Genomic DNA, 18194 nt, shown 5'->3' with positions numbered 1-18194 from the left:
AAAAAATACAAAAAACTAGCCGGGCGAGGTGGCGGGCGCCTGTAGTCCCAGCTACTCGGGAGGCTGAGGCAGGAGAATGGCGGGAACCCGGGAGGCGGAGCTTGCAGTGAGCTGAGATCCGGCCACTGCACTCCACGCTGGGTGACAGAGCGAGACTCCGTCTCAAAAAAAAAAAAAAGCCAGATGTGGTGGCACACACCTGTAGTCCCAGCTACTCGGGAGGCTGAGGCGTGAGGATCACTTCAACCCCAGGAGGTTGAGGCTGTAGTGAGCCAAGATTACGCCACTGCATTCCAGCTTGGGCAACAGAACTGGAGACAACAGATTCTGTCTAGGCTGGGCAACAGACTTGGTCTCAAAAAAAAAAAAAAGTATAAAAGTCCTTAGCATCTGTTGATTTTTGTCCTTCCATTAGTTGAAGTCTGCTTCTTATTGACTTAAAGGATAGCACGTTTTTAAGTTGTTTGAGTGTCAAATTTTAAAAGTTTTAAAATCATGCTTAAAATACGTAATAGTTCCTTTGTATTTTATTGAGAGGACTGACTGGTTAAACAAAGTGGTTTTGTGTTCAACTAATGGTTAGGCGTGTATAGAGGATTCTGTGCCTTGTGTCATTTTCCAACTTTATCTGCCCCCATGGCATTTGCATGAAGAGGTAAAGTGGGCCAGTTAGACTTGATTTACCTCCAGATTATGACTTCTACCCATTCAGATGACAGACGGGGAGAAGAAGTATTGGAAGAAATTGTGCTTCCTTTGTCTGGATAATGGGTTGAAAAATGAGGAATCATAAATCTTGAATCATAATTTTTTAGACATTTTCAAAATTAGACAGTTTTTAAAACTGATTTAGTATAATGGAGCACAAGCAGTAGTGCCATATATTGAAATCATGAATGCTGTTTTGTTTCTGCCTCAGATTGTCCTCTCTCACAAATAATTGAAACCTTTTTTGCCTTCATTCCCTTAACATAAGCCTGTCATCATCCTCTGCTTATAGATTTTTTAGAATTTGCGTTTTATAGATTTTTAATACCTGAACACATTTTAGTATGGTTTAACATTTTTAAAGTTTTGAATTAGGTGTCTTGTTTTATAGCTTTGTGGTTATAGAATAAGGAATTCACAAATGCCAATATTTTGTTTTACTGTTGGGAAAGATTACTGGTTAGGTGAAAAAATTTATCTGATAACGAGGTATTTACTCATGCATACTGTAAGTTATGAAATGTAATACATTGTATGTCATTGTTACAAATTAGGTACTTCCCATTAATCTTATGGGAAGTGCCATGAAATGTGCTTCCTCTTGAACAGCTTTGAGAGTAGCTATGCTACTATGTAGTAACCCTTACTTTGCCTTTCTACTTGCATTCCCCTGTTGGCCACTGGTCCTGTTATCTTTCCACGTTCCCTACTTCATTTTGAGTAGGTAAGTGCCAGTGGCAGCAGGTGGGTAAGTAATTTTACCCTACTTTTATGAATGTACAGAATGTATTTCTATGTAGTATTTTTTCTGTACAAGTGACCAAAATATGATCAGTGAACATATGTAATGAACATATGTAAATGTATATTAAGAATTTGAAAGTGTTTATAATTAAGGTCTTCATACTTCCTATGGATATAGGTTTTGAAAACTGAATAATGAAGTAGCTTTTCTCCAATGTATTTTAGCAAGCATAGTGTGTATGTAAAAAAGATGTGAATTCTTAATAAATATTTCTACATTTCTGTGATATCTGAGCCAAAATCCATTATTTCCGCACATCAGAGGAAGCCTTTACTCTTTGAGATTTTAATTTTTTGTCTTTTTTTTTTTGGTGGCTGTCTATATATATACATATATATATTCACAGAAATGACTATTTTATGAGAGCTGAGTTGACATACTTATAATCATTTTCTAGTAAAGATGATGATAGAGGAATTTGTTTTCTACATTTAATAGAATTGTGGATTTAGGAAACAAAAACTTTAGGACACCTGTACAGTTGTATCACATTTTACTTTTCAAGTTTGCTTGACAGGGTCAGTGCTGCTTGCCCATTTAATAAAGCTGGACAGCATCCAAGTCAACATCTCATCGGTCTTCGGAAAGCTGTCTACCGAACTCTAAGAGCCAACTTCCAAGCAGCAAGGCTAGCTACCCTATATATGCTGAAAAAATATCCTTTTCTGTTTACATATGAAACTAAGCAATGTTTCTGGAGTCCTGAGTATAGATACTATAGTTGTATCTTCTGAATGTTTACTGTAAACTGAGATTGCCTATTTTGAAACTAATTTCCATCATTACTTCTATGTTAAAACTGGAAATGCATTCCTGGGGGAATGACAATAACAGACAGGAAGAAAGTTCTGTTCTTGTGTGGCTGCTTTTTAAACAAGGAAAAAACTTGAAGTCTCTTCCTTTACTCATCCAAAGAATGAAGTCAAAAGAGCCTGGCTTTGCTAGGTCTGATATTTTAAACAAATTTCTCAACATGGCAGATTTGCATCATGGCATGTTAATAAACTGGCAACTGGAAATCCTTCCCTTTTCAAAAAAGCAGATTCTAGGAGAAGAATGGCTAAGTTCAAACACTGACTGTATCAGTTACTCCCTAAGTGACCTTAAACAAGTTTCTTAACCTCTCTGTACCTTGCTTTAGTCATGTTTAAAATGGCAATAATAACATCATCTTCCTTATTGGATTTCTGTTAGGATCAAATGAGTTAATGCATGTAAAGTGATCAGACATCATCTATCATATAGAAAGCACCCAAAGACTGTATGACAATAAAGTCTGTCACTTAAATTTGTTAAAATAGGAAATTAGTTCTAATAGCCAGAAAAAAAAAGGCATATAAGAGCTTTATTTTAGTAAAGACATATAGATAAGTTAAATCCTGACTAAATAGAAGGCAAAAAGACAACTTTGCCACTTCAGGATGCTGGGTATTGTAGCAGTGATAAATATAATACTCAAAGTTTACAGGGTGCTTTATGTTCTATCATGTCCTTATACAAACCTTTATAGCTAGATTTTCTTGTCTCCATTTTATGAGAAAACTAAAATAGAGGTTAAGTGACTTGTGCAGTATCATACAACTACTAACAGATGAAGTTGTGTCTTGACTGTAGAACTTATGACTTGAAACCATTTTTCTCTCTCTTTCTCTCTATATATGGAAATTTCATAGATATATTTATCTCTAGATATATATCCATATAAGATATATATCTTATATGGATGAAACTGATAATATCTAGATATATATATCTTATAGGTCAAAACTGATATATCTAGAGATATATATATAAATGAAATGGAGAAAAGCATTTTAATTTTATCAATAACTTGTCCATTTTATTCCCCCATTGCCTAAATGCTGGCCTGCTATAGGTCAACCATTCTTCCAAGTGCTAGGAAAACTGAGTAAAAATATGTTCTACCTACTTCTAAAGACTTTTGAATGTAATCAATAGAGAAATCAGTATTCATAATTTGATGTAAGTGCCATGGGTGCCTTCCAACATAGCAGGGCAACATACTCAGTTTATGGGGTCAGAGAAGGCTTTCAGGGAGGTGACATCTACATTGAGCTTCAGAGAATGAATAGAAGTTGGCCATGAGGATAAGAGTCTGCATCAGGTAGAAGGAAGCAAAAACATATGGAAAGAAATAGAGATATGACAGTGTGGCATGTGAACTGTTGGTCATTCAGTCAGTATTTTTTGAGCACAGACTGCCACACAATATGCTCATCACTAGACGTACAGTGGTAAACATAATAGACGTGATCCCTGCCTTATGGAGCTTGTAGTTCAGTGTGGGTTAGGGAGTGATAGGGTTAGCCTATCCAAGACTACAGATTATATGAGTTCTTTGTGCCAGTCATTTTTCTAGAAACTGGGGACCTAGCAGTGAACAAGATAGACAAGATCCTTATTCTCGTGGAGCTTACCTTCTAGTAGATGAAATAATCAATAAAAGATGGACTTGGTGTGGTGGCTCATGCCAGTAACCCCAGCACTTTCGGAGGCTGAGGTAGGAGGATTGCTTGAGCCCAGGAGTTTGAGACCAGCCTGAGCAATATAGTGAGACCCTGTCTCTTAAAAAAAAAAAAAAAAATTGTTTTAAATTAGCTGCGTTTAAAACACCTGCAGTCCCAGCTACTTGGGAGGCTGAGACAGCAGGATTCCGTGAGCCCAAAAGGTCTGCAGTGAGCTGTGTTTGTGCCACTGCAACTCCAGCCTGGGCAGCAGAGTGAGAGCCTGTCTCAAATAAACTGAAATAAAATAAATGGACAGATGGGATTCTTCAGATAAAACAGTTATTATGAAGAAAAAGAAACAGGGGAATAGGGTACAGAATGATTGGTGAGGTGCTGCTTTTTATTAGATGGTAAGAGAAGGCCTCTTTGAGGAGCTAGCATTTAAACTGAGGTTTGTATAATGAGAAAGATCTGGAGGAAGAGTATGCCAGTTAGATAGACCAGTGAGTAGAAAGATCTTGTGGCAGGAATGAATTTAGCATGATTGGAGTATAAAAAGAAGACCATCATGAGTTGAGCACAGTAAGTTGGAGGTTAGAGTATGAAATGAAACTCAGAGGTAGCCAGGGGCCAGATCATATTCTCCATATAAGAAACCTTAATAAATTTAACTAAAAAAGAATCCACCAGTCATTTTGAGAAGACCAGTAAGATATGTAAACCCTTGTTTGCCTGATCAAAGTAAAGAGCAGAAATATACAAGATTAATAATGAGAACACAGTGGTAACCATGGATATAGAAGACATTAAAATAACTGGAAGGGGATATTATATGCAGCTCCACAGCAACAACTTTAAACATGTAGGGGAAAATGGTTCTTTTCATTTCTTTTGAGACAGTGTCTCACTCTGTCACCCAGACTAGAGTGTGGTGGCATGATCACGGCTCACTGTAGTCTCATTCTCATGCGATCCTCCTGCCTTAGCCTTCCGAGTAGCTGGGACCAAGGCACACGCTACCACACCTGGCTAGGGTTTTTTTGTGTTTTTTAGAGACAGGGTTTCACCATTTTGCCCAGGTTGGTCTCGAACACCTGGGCTCAAGGGATCCCACACTGCTGGCATTATAGGCATGAGCCACTGAACCCAGCCTCATTTCTTATCAAAATAAAAATCTGCAAAATTGACCTAGGAAGAATTTTAAAACTTGAAGAGATTGGACATGGGATAAAGAATACTCAATTTTAAAAAGAAAACACCTGGTTTATATGTAGACAATGGAAAATATGAAACTATTTTTAAAAAACAGTGATAGAGTTCTTAGTGCTCTACTGTGGATCTCCAAGTTATATTAAGCGAAAAAAATCAGAAAGTGCATGGATCAGTATTTATCGTATCCTTCATTTGTGCATGAAAGGGACTGTGTGTTTATACAGGGATAAATATGTATGTATGTGTTTGTGTACATGCATGCGTATATACCTACATATCTCCAGATACACATTTATATTTGAATTTGCTTTTATGTATGTATACATAAAAAATCTTGGAAGGTACTGATAAAAGGAATTGCCTTTCCATTTGGATAGTGGAACTACATGGCTAAGGCATAGAGGTGGAAAGTCGTTTTTGCTGTATCCCTTAATCTCATGAATTTTGAATCCTGTGAATATATTACCTATTCAAAAGCAAAGTGAATTTAAAATTTTTTAACTGCCAGATCCAGATGATTTTATAGTTAAAAAAAAATTTCAGACTACAGGAAATGTTAGAAAGTTTCCCTATATCATTTTATTTATGAAAATACCGTAATCTCAATACCAAAACATGTTGTATTACAAAGAATAAAAACCAGTTTTATTACAAAGAGTATAAGCCAGTCTCATAAATGGAGATACAAAATGTTTAAATGGAATATTTATAAATTTAATATTGGATTGTATCAAAAGATTATTATAATATAACCAAATAGGAATATGCTAGAAATGCAAAAATGGTTCACAATCAATTATTATATGGATGTAATTATTTAGAGAAACAATTAAAGGGAAAATCATTATTGATTTTGATGTGTCTGTAAGATGAGGGCAGAGGAAACCTACCAGTAATCTATGTCAAACAAGCTAGATAGAACAGGCCTGGTGCCACTTGTATCAGTCTGTGTATTTCAGATAACGTTCAACTAATAATGTCCTGCAGTATACAGACTGAGAGGAAAAGGGTATTTGCTGTAGCACAGTGAGAACCCTGAACCAAGACACAATAAAGTGCCCAATACAGCTTCAAATGGTAGGTGTCAAAAATAACGGGGCCGGGTGCAGTGACTCACACCTGTAATCCCAGCACTTTGGGAGGCTGAGGCGGGGAGATCACTTGAGGCCAGGAGTTCGAGACCAGCCTGGACAACGTGGCAAAACACCATCTCTAGAAAAAAATGCAGAAATCAGCTGGGCATGGTGGCGCATGCCTGTAATATCAGCTACTTTAGAGGCTGAGGCAGGAGAATTGCTTGAACCTGAAAGGCTGAGGTGGTAGTGAGCCAAGCTGGTGCCACTGCACTCCAGTCTGGGTGACAAAGCAAGACTCCGTCTCAAAAAAATGAATAAATAACATCACTTTAACCCTTTTGAAGAGTTGAACTTTTAATTTTTTAGACATTAAAAATTGTATCCACAAGTATCCAAGATATCTGAGGTATTATGTTAATATATTAGATATTTAAAATTAATTTTGTTTAAAAACTACTGTAAATCTCCTCATCCAAAAGTTCAGAATAAAGATTAGTAAATGTGATGTAGGACAATTTCACTGTATCTTTTATGCTTTCATGAAAAGGCTTTGTTGATTGCCTTAACCTAATTTAACCTACCCCCTGAACTCTGAGAGTGACAATGTAACCAACTACATCTGTGTGGTGCCTTTTAAGGAGCTGGGCCTTGGACTTAGTGAAGAGCAGATTTCAGAAGAGGAAGCACATAACTTTACAGATGGCTTCAGCCTACCCGCATTGAAGGTAATCCATTTGTGGAAGGGAAGGGCTGAAGAAAAGATAGATGCATTTGGATTGTGTCTATGCTTTCTGAATGTAAATGGTGCGCCTGTTCCCCTCATTGTTTGCTGCACGCCATCATCATAAATGCACGGGTGATGTTTGTAACACTGTCTTTAAGTGCCGAGAGCATAATCTTTATTATGGATTGGAAGAGGAGATCCTTAGATTTTGATCTCCAAATACTTAAAATGCTTAAAGAAATGCCTTAAATTAGAGTTTGGAGATAAGTGAATTTACTTTAATTGGAGACCAATCTGAGTGATTTTATAACTACCCATTTGTTTCAATAAACATGGATAATGTGTTATCTCCAAAATTCTTAAGATTTTTTTTCATACATCAAAAGCCACATGAAAGGGTACATTTAGCTGAACTGACAGTTCACAAAAAAAGAAACACAGGCTAGTCCCAGTGAGGTTGTATTTTACAACGAATTGATCACAACCAGTTACAGATTTCTTTGTTCCTTCCTCACTCCCGCTGCTTCATTTGACTAGCCTAAAAAGAAAAAACAAGAAAAGAAGAAATACAAATGGCCAATAAATATGATACAAATTTTTCATTTTAGTAATGAAAGAACACAAATAAAATAATAAGCTGACCATTTTGCCAAGGATATTGAAAGTTGGTAATTTCATTATCATTGAAGATTCAGGGAGACCTCACACAGACCAGTGGTGAAAGTATAAACTGGTTCACTTTAGCATTGAATACCAATCTTCATACAGGTGTATGAAGCAAAATTGCTTTATTCTAGCAATTTTAATTTGCCCTTACAGATTTATCTCAGAAAGTAACCAAAGATATACCAAAAGTATGTTCATGACATTACTATAGCAGCCATCATTGGAAACAAATGTTTTGTTTTGTTTTGTTTTGTTTTGAGACAGAGTCTAACTCTGTCACCCAGGCTGGAGTACAGTGTGACTTAGTCACAGCTCACTGCAGCCTCAACCTCCCCAGGCTCAGTGATCCTCTTACCTCAGCCTCCCGAGTAGCTGGGACTACAGGTACATGCCACCACACCTAACGAATTTTTGTATTTTTTGTAGAGACAGGGTTTCGCCATGTTGCCCAGGCTGCTCTCAAACTCCTGAGCTCAAACGATTTGCCCACATCAGCCTCCCAAAGTGTTGGGATAACAGGCATGAGCCACCTCACCCAGCCTCCAGTAGTATTTTTAAGACATTGATCCAAATGTCTTAAGTTCCTATTAAGTGTTTAGTAAACTCTCCTTAGATGTTTCTTTGTTTTTAGTTTTTAAAATTTCGCTTGATACCATGAAAATTAGTGCAAGTATTGTTAGCATTTATCAAGATCCATTTTGTTTTGAGACTGTATTGACTTCGTATCTTTTACATTTTCTAAATCAACGTAAGTGTTCTAGTTATCTTGTTTGTTTTCTTTCTCTCCTGCTTAAAATTTGCTTTGACCTATTCTTACTCCCATTTTAACCCGTCTCAATAAATGGCACCTCAAAACTTAAACTGGAAACCTGGACACCATCTTTCTTGTCCCTCTTTTTGCCCACTCACATCCAGTCTGTTGGCAGATTCTTACTTATACCTTGAAAATGTATTTTAAACCCATCCACTTTTTTCTGTATCCAACCCCGCAGCCCCACCATCCTAGTCCCAGCCACCATCATTTCTTACTTAGGCTGCTGCAGTACTTTCCTCAATTCTCTAAAGTTTTTTCAGAATGCAACTTGACATGTAAAGAGCCTTTTAAATGATTTATCCTTTGAATTTGTAATTCCCCTTCTACAAACTGCAGGAAATTATTCTAAACATAGTCAAGCTTTATATACCAAGTTGCTTATTCGCTTTGTGTTTATAATAGTGCACAATGGAACACTGCCTGAAAGTTCAAAAATAGAGGTGTGGCTGCGTGAGTCATGCCAGAGCCACATGGTGAACCATTGTGTAGCAGCTACAGCTTGCTCGTGAAAATTCTGTAAAAACTTGGAGAAACATCTGTTACCAGTGAAACAATCAGGATACATAAGTGTATATGCAATATGGCCACAACCCTGTTTAAAAAAAAAAAAGGAGAAAATACCAAGATATATATAGCTACTCTTCGGGATGGTGGGACTATAGGTAATTGCACCTCCTTTCAAATTTAATATCCTAACCATGCTTTGTTCTTTAAGGAAAATAAATATTTTTTTCAAAGTACAATTTAAGAGATTCTTAATGTGGAAAATTGAGCAAACCTGGGTTTATATTTTAGCCCTGACTGACTAGCCATTTGCCTTTGAATAAGTTATTCTTTAAACTTACGTCACCTGTGAAAAGGAGTTGCCATCCCTGCCTTATAAGGTGTTAGATTAAATGAGAAGACATATTAAATACCTCAAACAGGGCTTGTCATATAATGGGTACCCCCAAATGGTAATAGCTATTATTCTTTAAGAAGGACTTGGAGAAAGAATTATAGTATTTCATTTCCTTTTAAATTACTTTGTGTTAACTCATCAAGATGCCTTGGAGATTTTTTCTTTATGCTGTTGATGTACCGTTTTTAAAAGCATATTAAATCCTGAATTGTACTCTAGCTTAAGTACAGGCAGCAAAGAGAAGTTGTGGACCCTGTGGAGTCAGATTTTCCAGGTTTCACTCTAGCTCCATTATTTGACTACTGTGTGGTCCCGAGCAAATCATTGTTTCTGTGTTTATTAAAATGGGATAATTGCAATGCTTGCCTCCAAAGGATTAGATGTTTGTCAGTTCAGTGCCTGGTGTAGAGTAAGCAATTAATAAATGTTAGCTGATTTTTGAAATTCTATCTGATATGACCTGCTCTGAAATGTGAGACTTGTTCTCTGTTGCTGTATCCCCATCCTGCCTTCCAACAATGATTATAGCTAGATTCTTTTTGCTCACTCAGTGTTTTACAAATCAAAGTATAATAGTATTTTTATATTTCTTTTATTTTTACCTATAACTAACCTGTAACCAAACTCAATAATTGTGTTACAGTTGCCACATTTATCAGGCTCTGCAAGGAACCTTATATTGAGGAACTTTATAGACTTTGCAAACTGTTGAAAACCCCTGTAATGTTCAAAAACTGTGTATTGTCCCCTTCTGTAGTTGCCACTGTATTGTTATTCAGATAAGAAATTTAAAATAGATTTTGTAAATTAAATTTTAAAAGTGTGTTGCCCCCTCTAAAGAAAATACATTTTGGATTTATTTTTTATTGTTAACACATCTTCCCTCAGGAAAGTTTAGTGATAGCAAGTATTGCACCTTTGGAAAGAAAAGCAACCTCCGAATTGTAGCCTGAGGAGACATAAATGAAATAGGTTAAATATTTCTTATCCAAAATGCTTGAGACTAGAAGTGTTTTGGATTTTGGGTTTTTTCAGATTTTGGAATATTTGCCTTACACATTGAGGTTGAGCATCCCTAATCTGAAAATTTGAAATTTGAAATGTTCCAATGAGCATTTCCTTTAACTGCCATGTTGGTGTTCAAAAAGTTTCAAATTTTGGAGCATTTGGGATTTCATTCAAATTTTTGGATTAGGGATACTCAATCAGTCCCTAGAACAGAGTCCTTATCCCTCTCTTTTCCTTTAAGTTTTAACTAGTTTTTTAAATTTATAAAGTCATATGTTTCCTGCTCTAGAAAAATAAATGCACACATTGTGAAATGCTTTAAATCAAATTTTCTGTTTACCTCTTGGCTATGGTTATCTCCTTATCCAAGGAAAAAAGAAATACATATTTCTGAGTTCTGGTTTAAATGGATAATGTGACAGTGATTGGATGATAAATTAGTCTTTAGAGACAAGGTCTTGCTCAGTCATGCAGTTGGTGCGCAGTGGTGCAATCGTGGCTCACTGTAACCCTGAACTCCTGGGCTCAAGCGATCCTCCCACCTTAGCCTCCCAAGTAACTGGGACAACAGTTACATGCCACCATGCCTGGCTAATTTTTAAGAAAATATTTTGTAGGGACAGGGGTCTCACTATGTTTCCCAGGCTGGTCTCCCAACTACTGGCCTCAAGCAATCCTCCCACCTTAGCCTCCCAAAGTGCTGGGATTACAGGTGGGAGCCACTGTGCCCTGCCTTTAGTCTTTTTAAAAGCCGCAGTAAGCTGTCCCAACTTGATTCTTGCAGTTATCTTGACCCAACATGCTGGAATCATCCTTGTTAGCTCTTATTCTCTCAATACCAATCAGTCAAGAGATTGTATTGGTTCTACTTTCACAATGGATCCAGAGTCCATCTGCTGCTCACCTTCCACTGCTAACCACTGTGGTCTCATTAATGCTAACCTGGAGTATTGCAGTCACTTCCTTACTGGTTTCTCTACTTCTACTCTCATTTTCTTGTAATCTCTCAACTCAGCAGCCAGTATGGGCCTGTTAATGCATAAATCAGATTATGTCACGCTTCTGCTCAGAAATCTTCAGTGGCTCCTCATTGCTTACCTGGCCCCAGCCATACTGAGCTTCTTCTTGTTCCATAGATTTGCCCTGTGTGTTCCCACAACAGTACTTTGCACTTGACTTCCTGATCCCTAGAACTCTCTTCCTTGATGATGATCTCATGGCTCACTTCCTTTAGGTGACACTTTTAGAGACCTCCCTGGCCACCCCCTTCTTCTCTCTCCTTCCTGCTTTCTGTCTCTCTCCCCCTCTTTCATATGTGTACACACACACACACACACAAAATTCCCCTTCTTTGCTGTATTTTTCCCATCAACCAAGAAACACTATCTTTTTCTTCCTGGACAATCATTATAGCAAAAGGGAAATAGTATCTTTTACTTGTAGATTATTATCTGTGCCCCTCTACTAATATAAGCTCCATTGGAGTAGAGACTCTTTTCATTTTTGCTCTCTGCTGTTTATCTGCACCTAGAACAGTGCCTGGCACCTTGTGGGTGCTCAAGAAATCATTTCTGAATGAACAAATAAAATAATAAAAATCATTGTAATCATAAAATTTAATAGTTGAATAAGAAGACTTGCAAGTGAACTTGTAAGTCAAGAATCCCTAGATATCGCATCTGTAGCAACTAGGAAATTTGGCCTTTCTCACTTTAAAAAAATAAAATAAAACAAGTTAATGGTAAAATAGATTTACTTGAAATTACCTTAATTCATTATTGGCATAATTTTAAAATTCATTTAATAAAACCATCTAAATAATATCTATTTTCATAGTTGTGAATAATTGGAATCTAAATTACCAAAAGTGGTTTCATCCTCTTTTTATTGCCTGCTACCTCTTGTTTCATACTACATTGTTTCCTCATACATTTGTTTCGGAGATATTGTCCTCATCTTGAATACGACTGTATCTGGAGAAATATTTTGCTGCCAGGATTCAGGATGTATCTCAGGAATGGGCCTATGAACATATTCAGACTGCTTTTAGAAGAAGAAGAAGAATGGGATTTATCCTGGCAACATACTGAGACCCCATCTCTAAAACTTAAATATTAGCTGAGTATGGTGGTACATGCCTGTGTTTCTAGCTACTCAGGAGGCTGAGGCAGGAGGATCACTTGAGCCCAGGAGTTTGAGATTTCTGTAAGCTATGATCATGCCATTGTACTCTAGCCTGGGCAACAGAGCAAGACTCTATGGCAAAAATTAGTTAATTAATTAATTAAAATAATAGGTTTTGCAATTTCTCATGTCAGACATTCCTGGAGTATTCAATTGATTTTTTTTTTTTTTTTTTTTTTTTTTTTGGATGGAGTCTTGCTGTGTCACCCAGGCTGGAGTGCAGTGGCACTATCTTAGCTCACTGTAATGTCTGCCTCCCAAGTTCAAATGATTTTCCTGCCTCAGCTTCCCAAATAGCTGAGACTGCAAACACACCACCACCACCATGTCTGGCTGAATTTTGTATTTTTAGTAGAGACGAGGTTTCACCATGTTGGCCAGGCTGGTCTCAAACTCCTGACCTCAAGTGATCTCCCCGCCTCCACCTCCGAAAGTGCTGAGATTACTGACGTGAGCCACTGCACCTAGCCCTGGACTGATTTTTATGTTAATTTCTTAGCTAATTCATAGGGCAAGGTAATAGTCTTATTTTGAAACCCAAGCTTTTGATCCATGTGACTCATTTCTTTGGAGAAATATATATATATCCACTAGTCCTACTGTCTTCTTTTCTGTGTGAAAATTTTTTTTAAATAATGAGTGAAGATTCACTTTTACTAAAGTATCTCATGCCATCAACACTTCCCATCTAGGACAGAACTGTAGTAAATTATATATTGATGTTACCTGCTGTATCGGAATAACAGGTTCCCACATACATAATTTGAAATCATATTCTTGGCTCATCTTAAGGTAGTTTAAGCTCAGTTATATTTATTATATTTATTATTTAGGATAAAGTGCAAAATTTAAACCAGAAGTTAAGATAAACAAATTTATAGTTTGCTTTGAACACTGACCAATATTTGTTATTGATCTAGTCCTTTTTTCTTTTTTCTTTAGGTTTTGTTCCAACTCTGGGTGGCACAGAGTTCAGAGTTCTTCAGACGGTTAGCCCTATTACTTTCTACAGCCAATTCACCTCCTGGGCCCTTACTTACTCCAGCACTTCTGCCTCATCGTATCTTATCTGATGTGACTCAAGGTCTACCTCACGCTCATTCTGCCTGTTTGGAAGAGCTTAAGCGCAGCTATGAGTTCTATCGATACTTTGAAACTCAGCACCAGTCAGTACCACAGTGTTTATCCAAAACTCAACAGAAGTCAAGAGAACTGAATAATGTTCACACAGCAGTGCGTAGCTTGCAGCTCCATCTGAAAGCATTACTGAATGAGTAAGTTTAGAAATTATACCGAGAAAGGTCTCGGTGATTAGCAAGCTTCATTCGTGTACCATTGTGGTTGTTGGCTTGTGTCCTAGCTAGAAAAAAAGAAGCAAAATTGAGACATGAGCATGAAGGGTGATTTATAGCTACAAATATAGCAAAAATAATAATAATAATAATAATTTGTAAGTACTATAACTTGAGGGAGTTACAGTTTTTACTTTTCCTTAGTTCAGCAGAAAACTTGGAAAGGTAGGTAAAAGCAGGTGTTGTTCATTCTCTTTGAGAGCTGAAATGGAGATGGTTATAAAGAATGAGTTTCTTTTAACTCTCTTAAGGTAGTGCTCTTCAACTGGAACCTGCAGTCCAATAGAAATATCTATCAATATTGGAACAGTGTGTTACAAGAGGCATTGTTATGTGTAGTGGAAGAGTAACATATTGCTATTTTTCTAAATAAATTACAGCAGATCGAAATTTTTTTGTATCACAGGACAAGCTTTGTGGTACCAGTTGAAAAGCAAAATGTAGAGTCTAGAGTTTATATTTGTTCATTTCCTGCCTTGCATGAAATTGTTGGTACTCTACCTTAATTTCTAAATTTTTATGTCCCACTTCGGTATACTTTCATCAGCTGAAAATACTATTTTCACATATTTCTACGAAGTTTTCAAGTTTAAAAATTGAATCAAGGCATTTAATTGAATACAGTCATTTCCAGTGAAATTTTTCTGTAACAGTTAAATATTCATCATGTAGGACTGGATCAAATGAATGGTTGGGTTCATGTTGTGTTGGTAATCAAGAAGGTCCTAGGAATTCAAAGAGCTGACAAGATTGTAGTTGATGTACTTGACCCTGGGATACAAGGCAAGAAGTGGAATGGGGAAGGCAGCATTTAATTATGTAAATAAAAATGAGTCAAAAGGACTGACATATCAGCAAAATCAGAAGGCTAGTTTCACTGGAATTAGGGAAGATAAGAGATACAAGGATAGGAACTTAAAGTCAGAAAGACATTTTGAGAAGCTAAATTTTTACCCATCAGTTCAAGGCCTGAGATGGGCTTGATATAAGGCTGATATAAAGATTATGACATAAGAAAAATGAAGACACTATGAACTCAGGGTATTCCAGTGGTCTATATCTGCTGTTCTAAGAAAGCAGGTAAATGCTAACCAGTTTCTTAGCCCTGCCTCCTACAGGGAACTGGGCGAAAAGGCCATCTCCACTTGAGTGGGTGGCAAAGGTTGAGTTGTCATCAAAGGAAAATAAGATTTCAGTGGACAGGTTGTAGGCAAAGCCAGAGTCTCTGAAGAAGTAAGTTTTGGCAATAGAATCAGAAATATACGGCACATATTAGAATGCATTAAAGTGAGGGAAGATGGCTCAGGGAAGAAAGCGTGCTACACAAGGTAGACATGAACACAAAAAAGAGGAGCTTTTACCATGGGTAGGAATTGTGGATTATGCATAGGAAGTTTTTGTCCTGTTTTAAAGTGGAATATTCCATATATGCTAATGTCTCTCCTTTCTAAGTATTTTCACTAGAAAGCACACCAGTCACAAACCATCATATCCACTTTGCTCTGTAGTGCTGCTACATACAACTTTTTAAATTGTTAACTAAATAATTGTTTTGTGTTTCATATTTTAGAATGCTCTTTTTGTGTTTCACACCTCTCCCCCATGTCTCCTTTGCTGTTCCCACTCTCAGTGCTCAGTGCCCTAGTGTAGGGAAGGGACCATATTGTCCCTTCCCTACACTAGGGCGTTAATCTCTAACTGTTCTCCCCACCTCCAGGGTGTGTATGGCCAAATTAATGTTGCTGAGGCTTATATTTGCCTTCTCATTTCACTGAAAATCTTGACTTGTTTCGGAGTCATAGCAGCTCAGACTAAAGTCTTTACAAAACATACTATAGAAGTGTTTGTCATAACTTGACTACACTCTGTTTCTATCTTTATTTCTCATTCCTTTCCTTCAGTCCAGCCAAACTGTATAAATGCCTTTTCCCATGGTCCTTCTATAGGTTAGTGCAAAAGTAATTGCAGTTTTTGCCATTAAAAGTAATGACAGGCCAGGCGAGGTGGCTCATTCATGCCTGTAATCCCAGGACTTTGGGAGGCTAAGGTGGGCGAATCACGAGGTGAGGAGGTCGATACCGTCCTGGCTAACATGGTGAAACCTCGTCTCTACTAAAACACAGAAAATTAGCTGGGCGTGGTGGCGGGTGCCTGTAGTCCCAGCTACTTGGGAGGCTGAGGCAGGAGAATGGTGTGAACCCGAGAAGCGGAGCTTGCAGTGAGCCAAGATTGTGCCACTGCATTCCAGCCTGGGCGACAGAGCGAGACTCTGTCTCAAAAAAAAAAAAAAAAAAGTAATGGCAAAAACCTCAATTACTTTTGCACGAACCTAATAGAACAAGGTTCTGGCCAGGCACAATGGCTAATGTCTATAATCCTGATACTTTGGGAGGCCGAGTAGAGCAGATTGCTGGAGCCCAGGAGCTGAGATGAGCAACATGGTGAACCCTTATCTCTACAAAAAAAATACAAAAATTAGCCAGTCGTGGTGGTACACACCTGTAGTCCCAGCTACTTGGGAGGCTGAGGTGGGAGGATCACCTGACCCCTGGAGGTTGAGGTTGCAGTGAGCCGAAATCACACTACTGCACTAGCCTGGGTGATAGAGTGAGACCCTGTCTCAAAAAAAAAAATAAAATAAAAAGAACAACGTTCCTCACCTTTTGTATATGGGCCCAAATTTTATCCATCCCTTCAATGCTACCTCAGAAATACCTCTTCCTTAGTTGTTCCCCATCTTTCCTTACAGTTGGCTGTAATTTTCCCTTCTTCTGATTTCTCATCACACTATCTGTCTCTCTGTGGTATTATCCTTTTGTGCCTGTATTCAGCCCAGTTTTACATCTTACCAGCTTTCTGACTCTAGGCAAGTTTCCCCAACTCTCTGGGCCTAATTCCTTATTATCTGTAAAATGGAAATAAAATGATAGTTCTAATTATTTATGATATTGTAGTCTTTTTCTTTTCTGATAAAGGAAGCAACTACAGAAAGCTTTTGTTTATTTATTCAAAGTAACCAGTGCTATTGATGCAAAAAAGAAAAACCCAACAACTCTTCCAACACTACTTTCAAAATGAGCATATCAAACTTGATTTTCATTAGAATGTAGTTATTTTGTCACACTAGTAAATAAAAAACCAAGACGCTCCCCTCTGCCCCCTTTTTTTTTTTTTTTTTTTTTTTTTTTGAGACAGAGCCTGGCACTCTGTTGCCCAGGCTGGAGTGTAGTGGCGTGATCTCAGCTCACTTCAACCTCTGCCTTCCAGGTTCAAGCGATTCTCCTGCCTCGGCCTCCTGAGTAGCTGGGATTACAGGTACCTGCCACCACACTCAGCTAATTTTTGTATTTTTGTAGAGACAGGATTTCACCATGTTGGCCAGGCTGGTCTCGAACTCCCGACCTCAGGTGATCCACCAGCCTTGGCCTCCCAAAGTGCTGGGATTACAGATGTGAGCCACCGCGCCCAACCGCAAATTTTATATATATATGTGTGTGTGTGTGTGTGTGTGTATACATGTGTCTATATACACACACACACATACATACACACACACATACAATGTGAACAATAATTGGGCTTTATCTTGTGGACAAGAATGCCAAGTTAGTCTTTCTTCATAAAAAGCAGTTACAATTTGAGGACACTTCATATTTGCCTTTTGTGCCAGCACCAAGTCTGCCTCATCTGAATCCTTCCATTTCATGAGCAACATCAATTCTTCACTGCCGTCTGTGGCACCAATTATTCTTTCAGTATCAAGACCTCTGGCAAATCCTCTTGGTTTGTCAACAGCATCTCTTTTCTTCTTTGATTTGCTTCATCAGATTCACTGTCAGATAAAGATTTTCTTTTTGTACCATCTTTTTCTTCACCAGCTTTTTGAGAATTAAGAAATGCTTCAATTAACTCTGGACAATCTAAATTTTCTTCAGGTTCCCAAGTATTGTCAGCATCTGTAAATCCCTTCAGGAAATATTCCACTTTCCCATTCCCTACATGTCAGTCTAGTACATTTTCCACCACAAATTCATCAGGCTCTGCCTCTTCAACTTTTTAACTTTTCCATTCTGTTTCTTTCCCATTTTTTGCAATGTGGTTTTGTTGGAGGCCATTTGTTATTGCAGACCTGAAGAGTTATTATTCACTGCCTCCAAGCTGCTCCGGCTCGTGGGTCTGTGGTGTCTCCAGTCTTGTGTGTCACCAGCTCGAGCCACATCTGAGTGGGGAGGGAGCCAGGGAGCTGTTGTTGGCAGGGGAAGTGAGGGTGGGGGGG

General features: G+C 37.8%; 1 protein-coding gene across 1 annotated transcript in view; it reads left to right on the top strand.

Annotated features, from left to right (window-relative positions):
- The window catches only part of VEZT (vezatin, adherens junctions transmembrane protein), an 88317-nt gene that overhangs the window by 55859 nt on the left and 14264 nt on the right, over positions 1-18194 (top strand). The window contains exons 7-10 of the mRNA XM_017861740.1: positions 2031-2168; positions 6847-6994; positions 13509-13840; positions 17186-17219. Of these exons, the coding sequence (XP_017717229.1) occupies positions 2031-2168; positions 6847-6994; positions 13509-13840; positions 17186-17219 (652 nt within the window). The remainder of the gene's footprint in view (positions 1-2030; positions 2169-6846; positions 6995-13508; positions 13841-17185; positions 17220-18194) is intronic.

Source organism: Rhinopithecus bieti, unplaced genomic scaffold, assembly GCF_001698545.2.
Source record: "Rhinopithecus bieti isolate Rb0 unplaced genomic scaffold, ASM169854v2 scaffold_61298, whole genome shotgun sequence".
NCBI lineage: Eukaryota > Metazoa > Chordata > Mammalia > Primates > Cercopithecidae > Rhinopithecus > Rhinopithecus bieti.
This window is presented reverse-complemented; position numbering and strand designations above follow the sequence as displayed.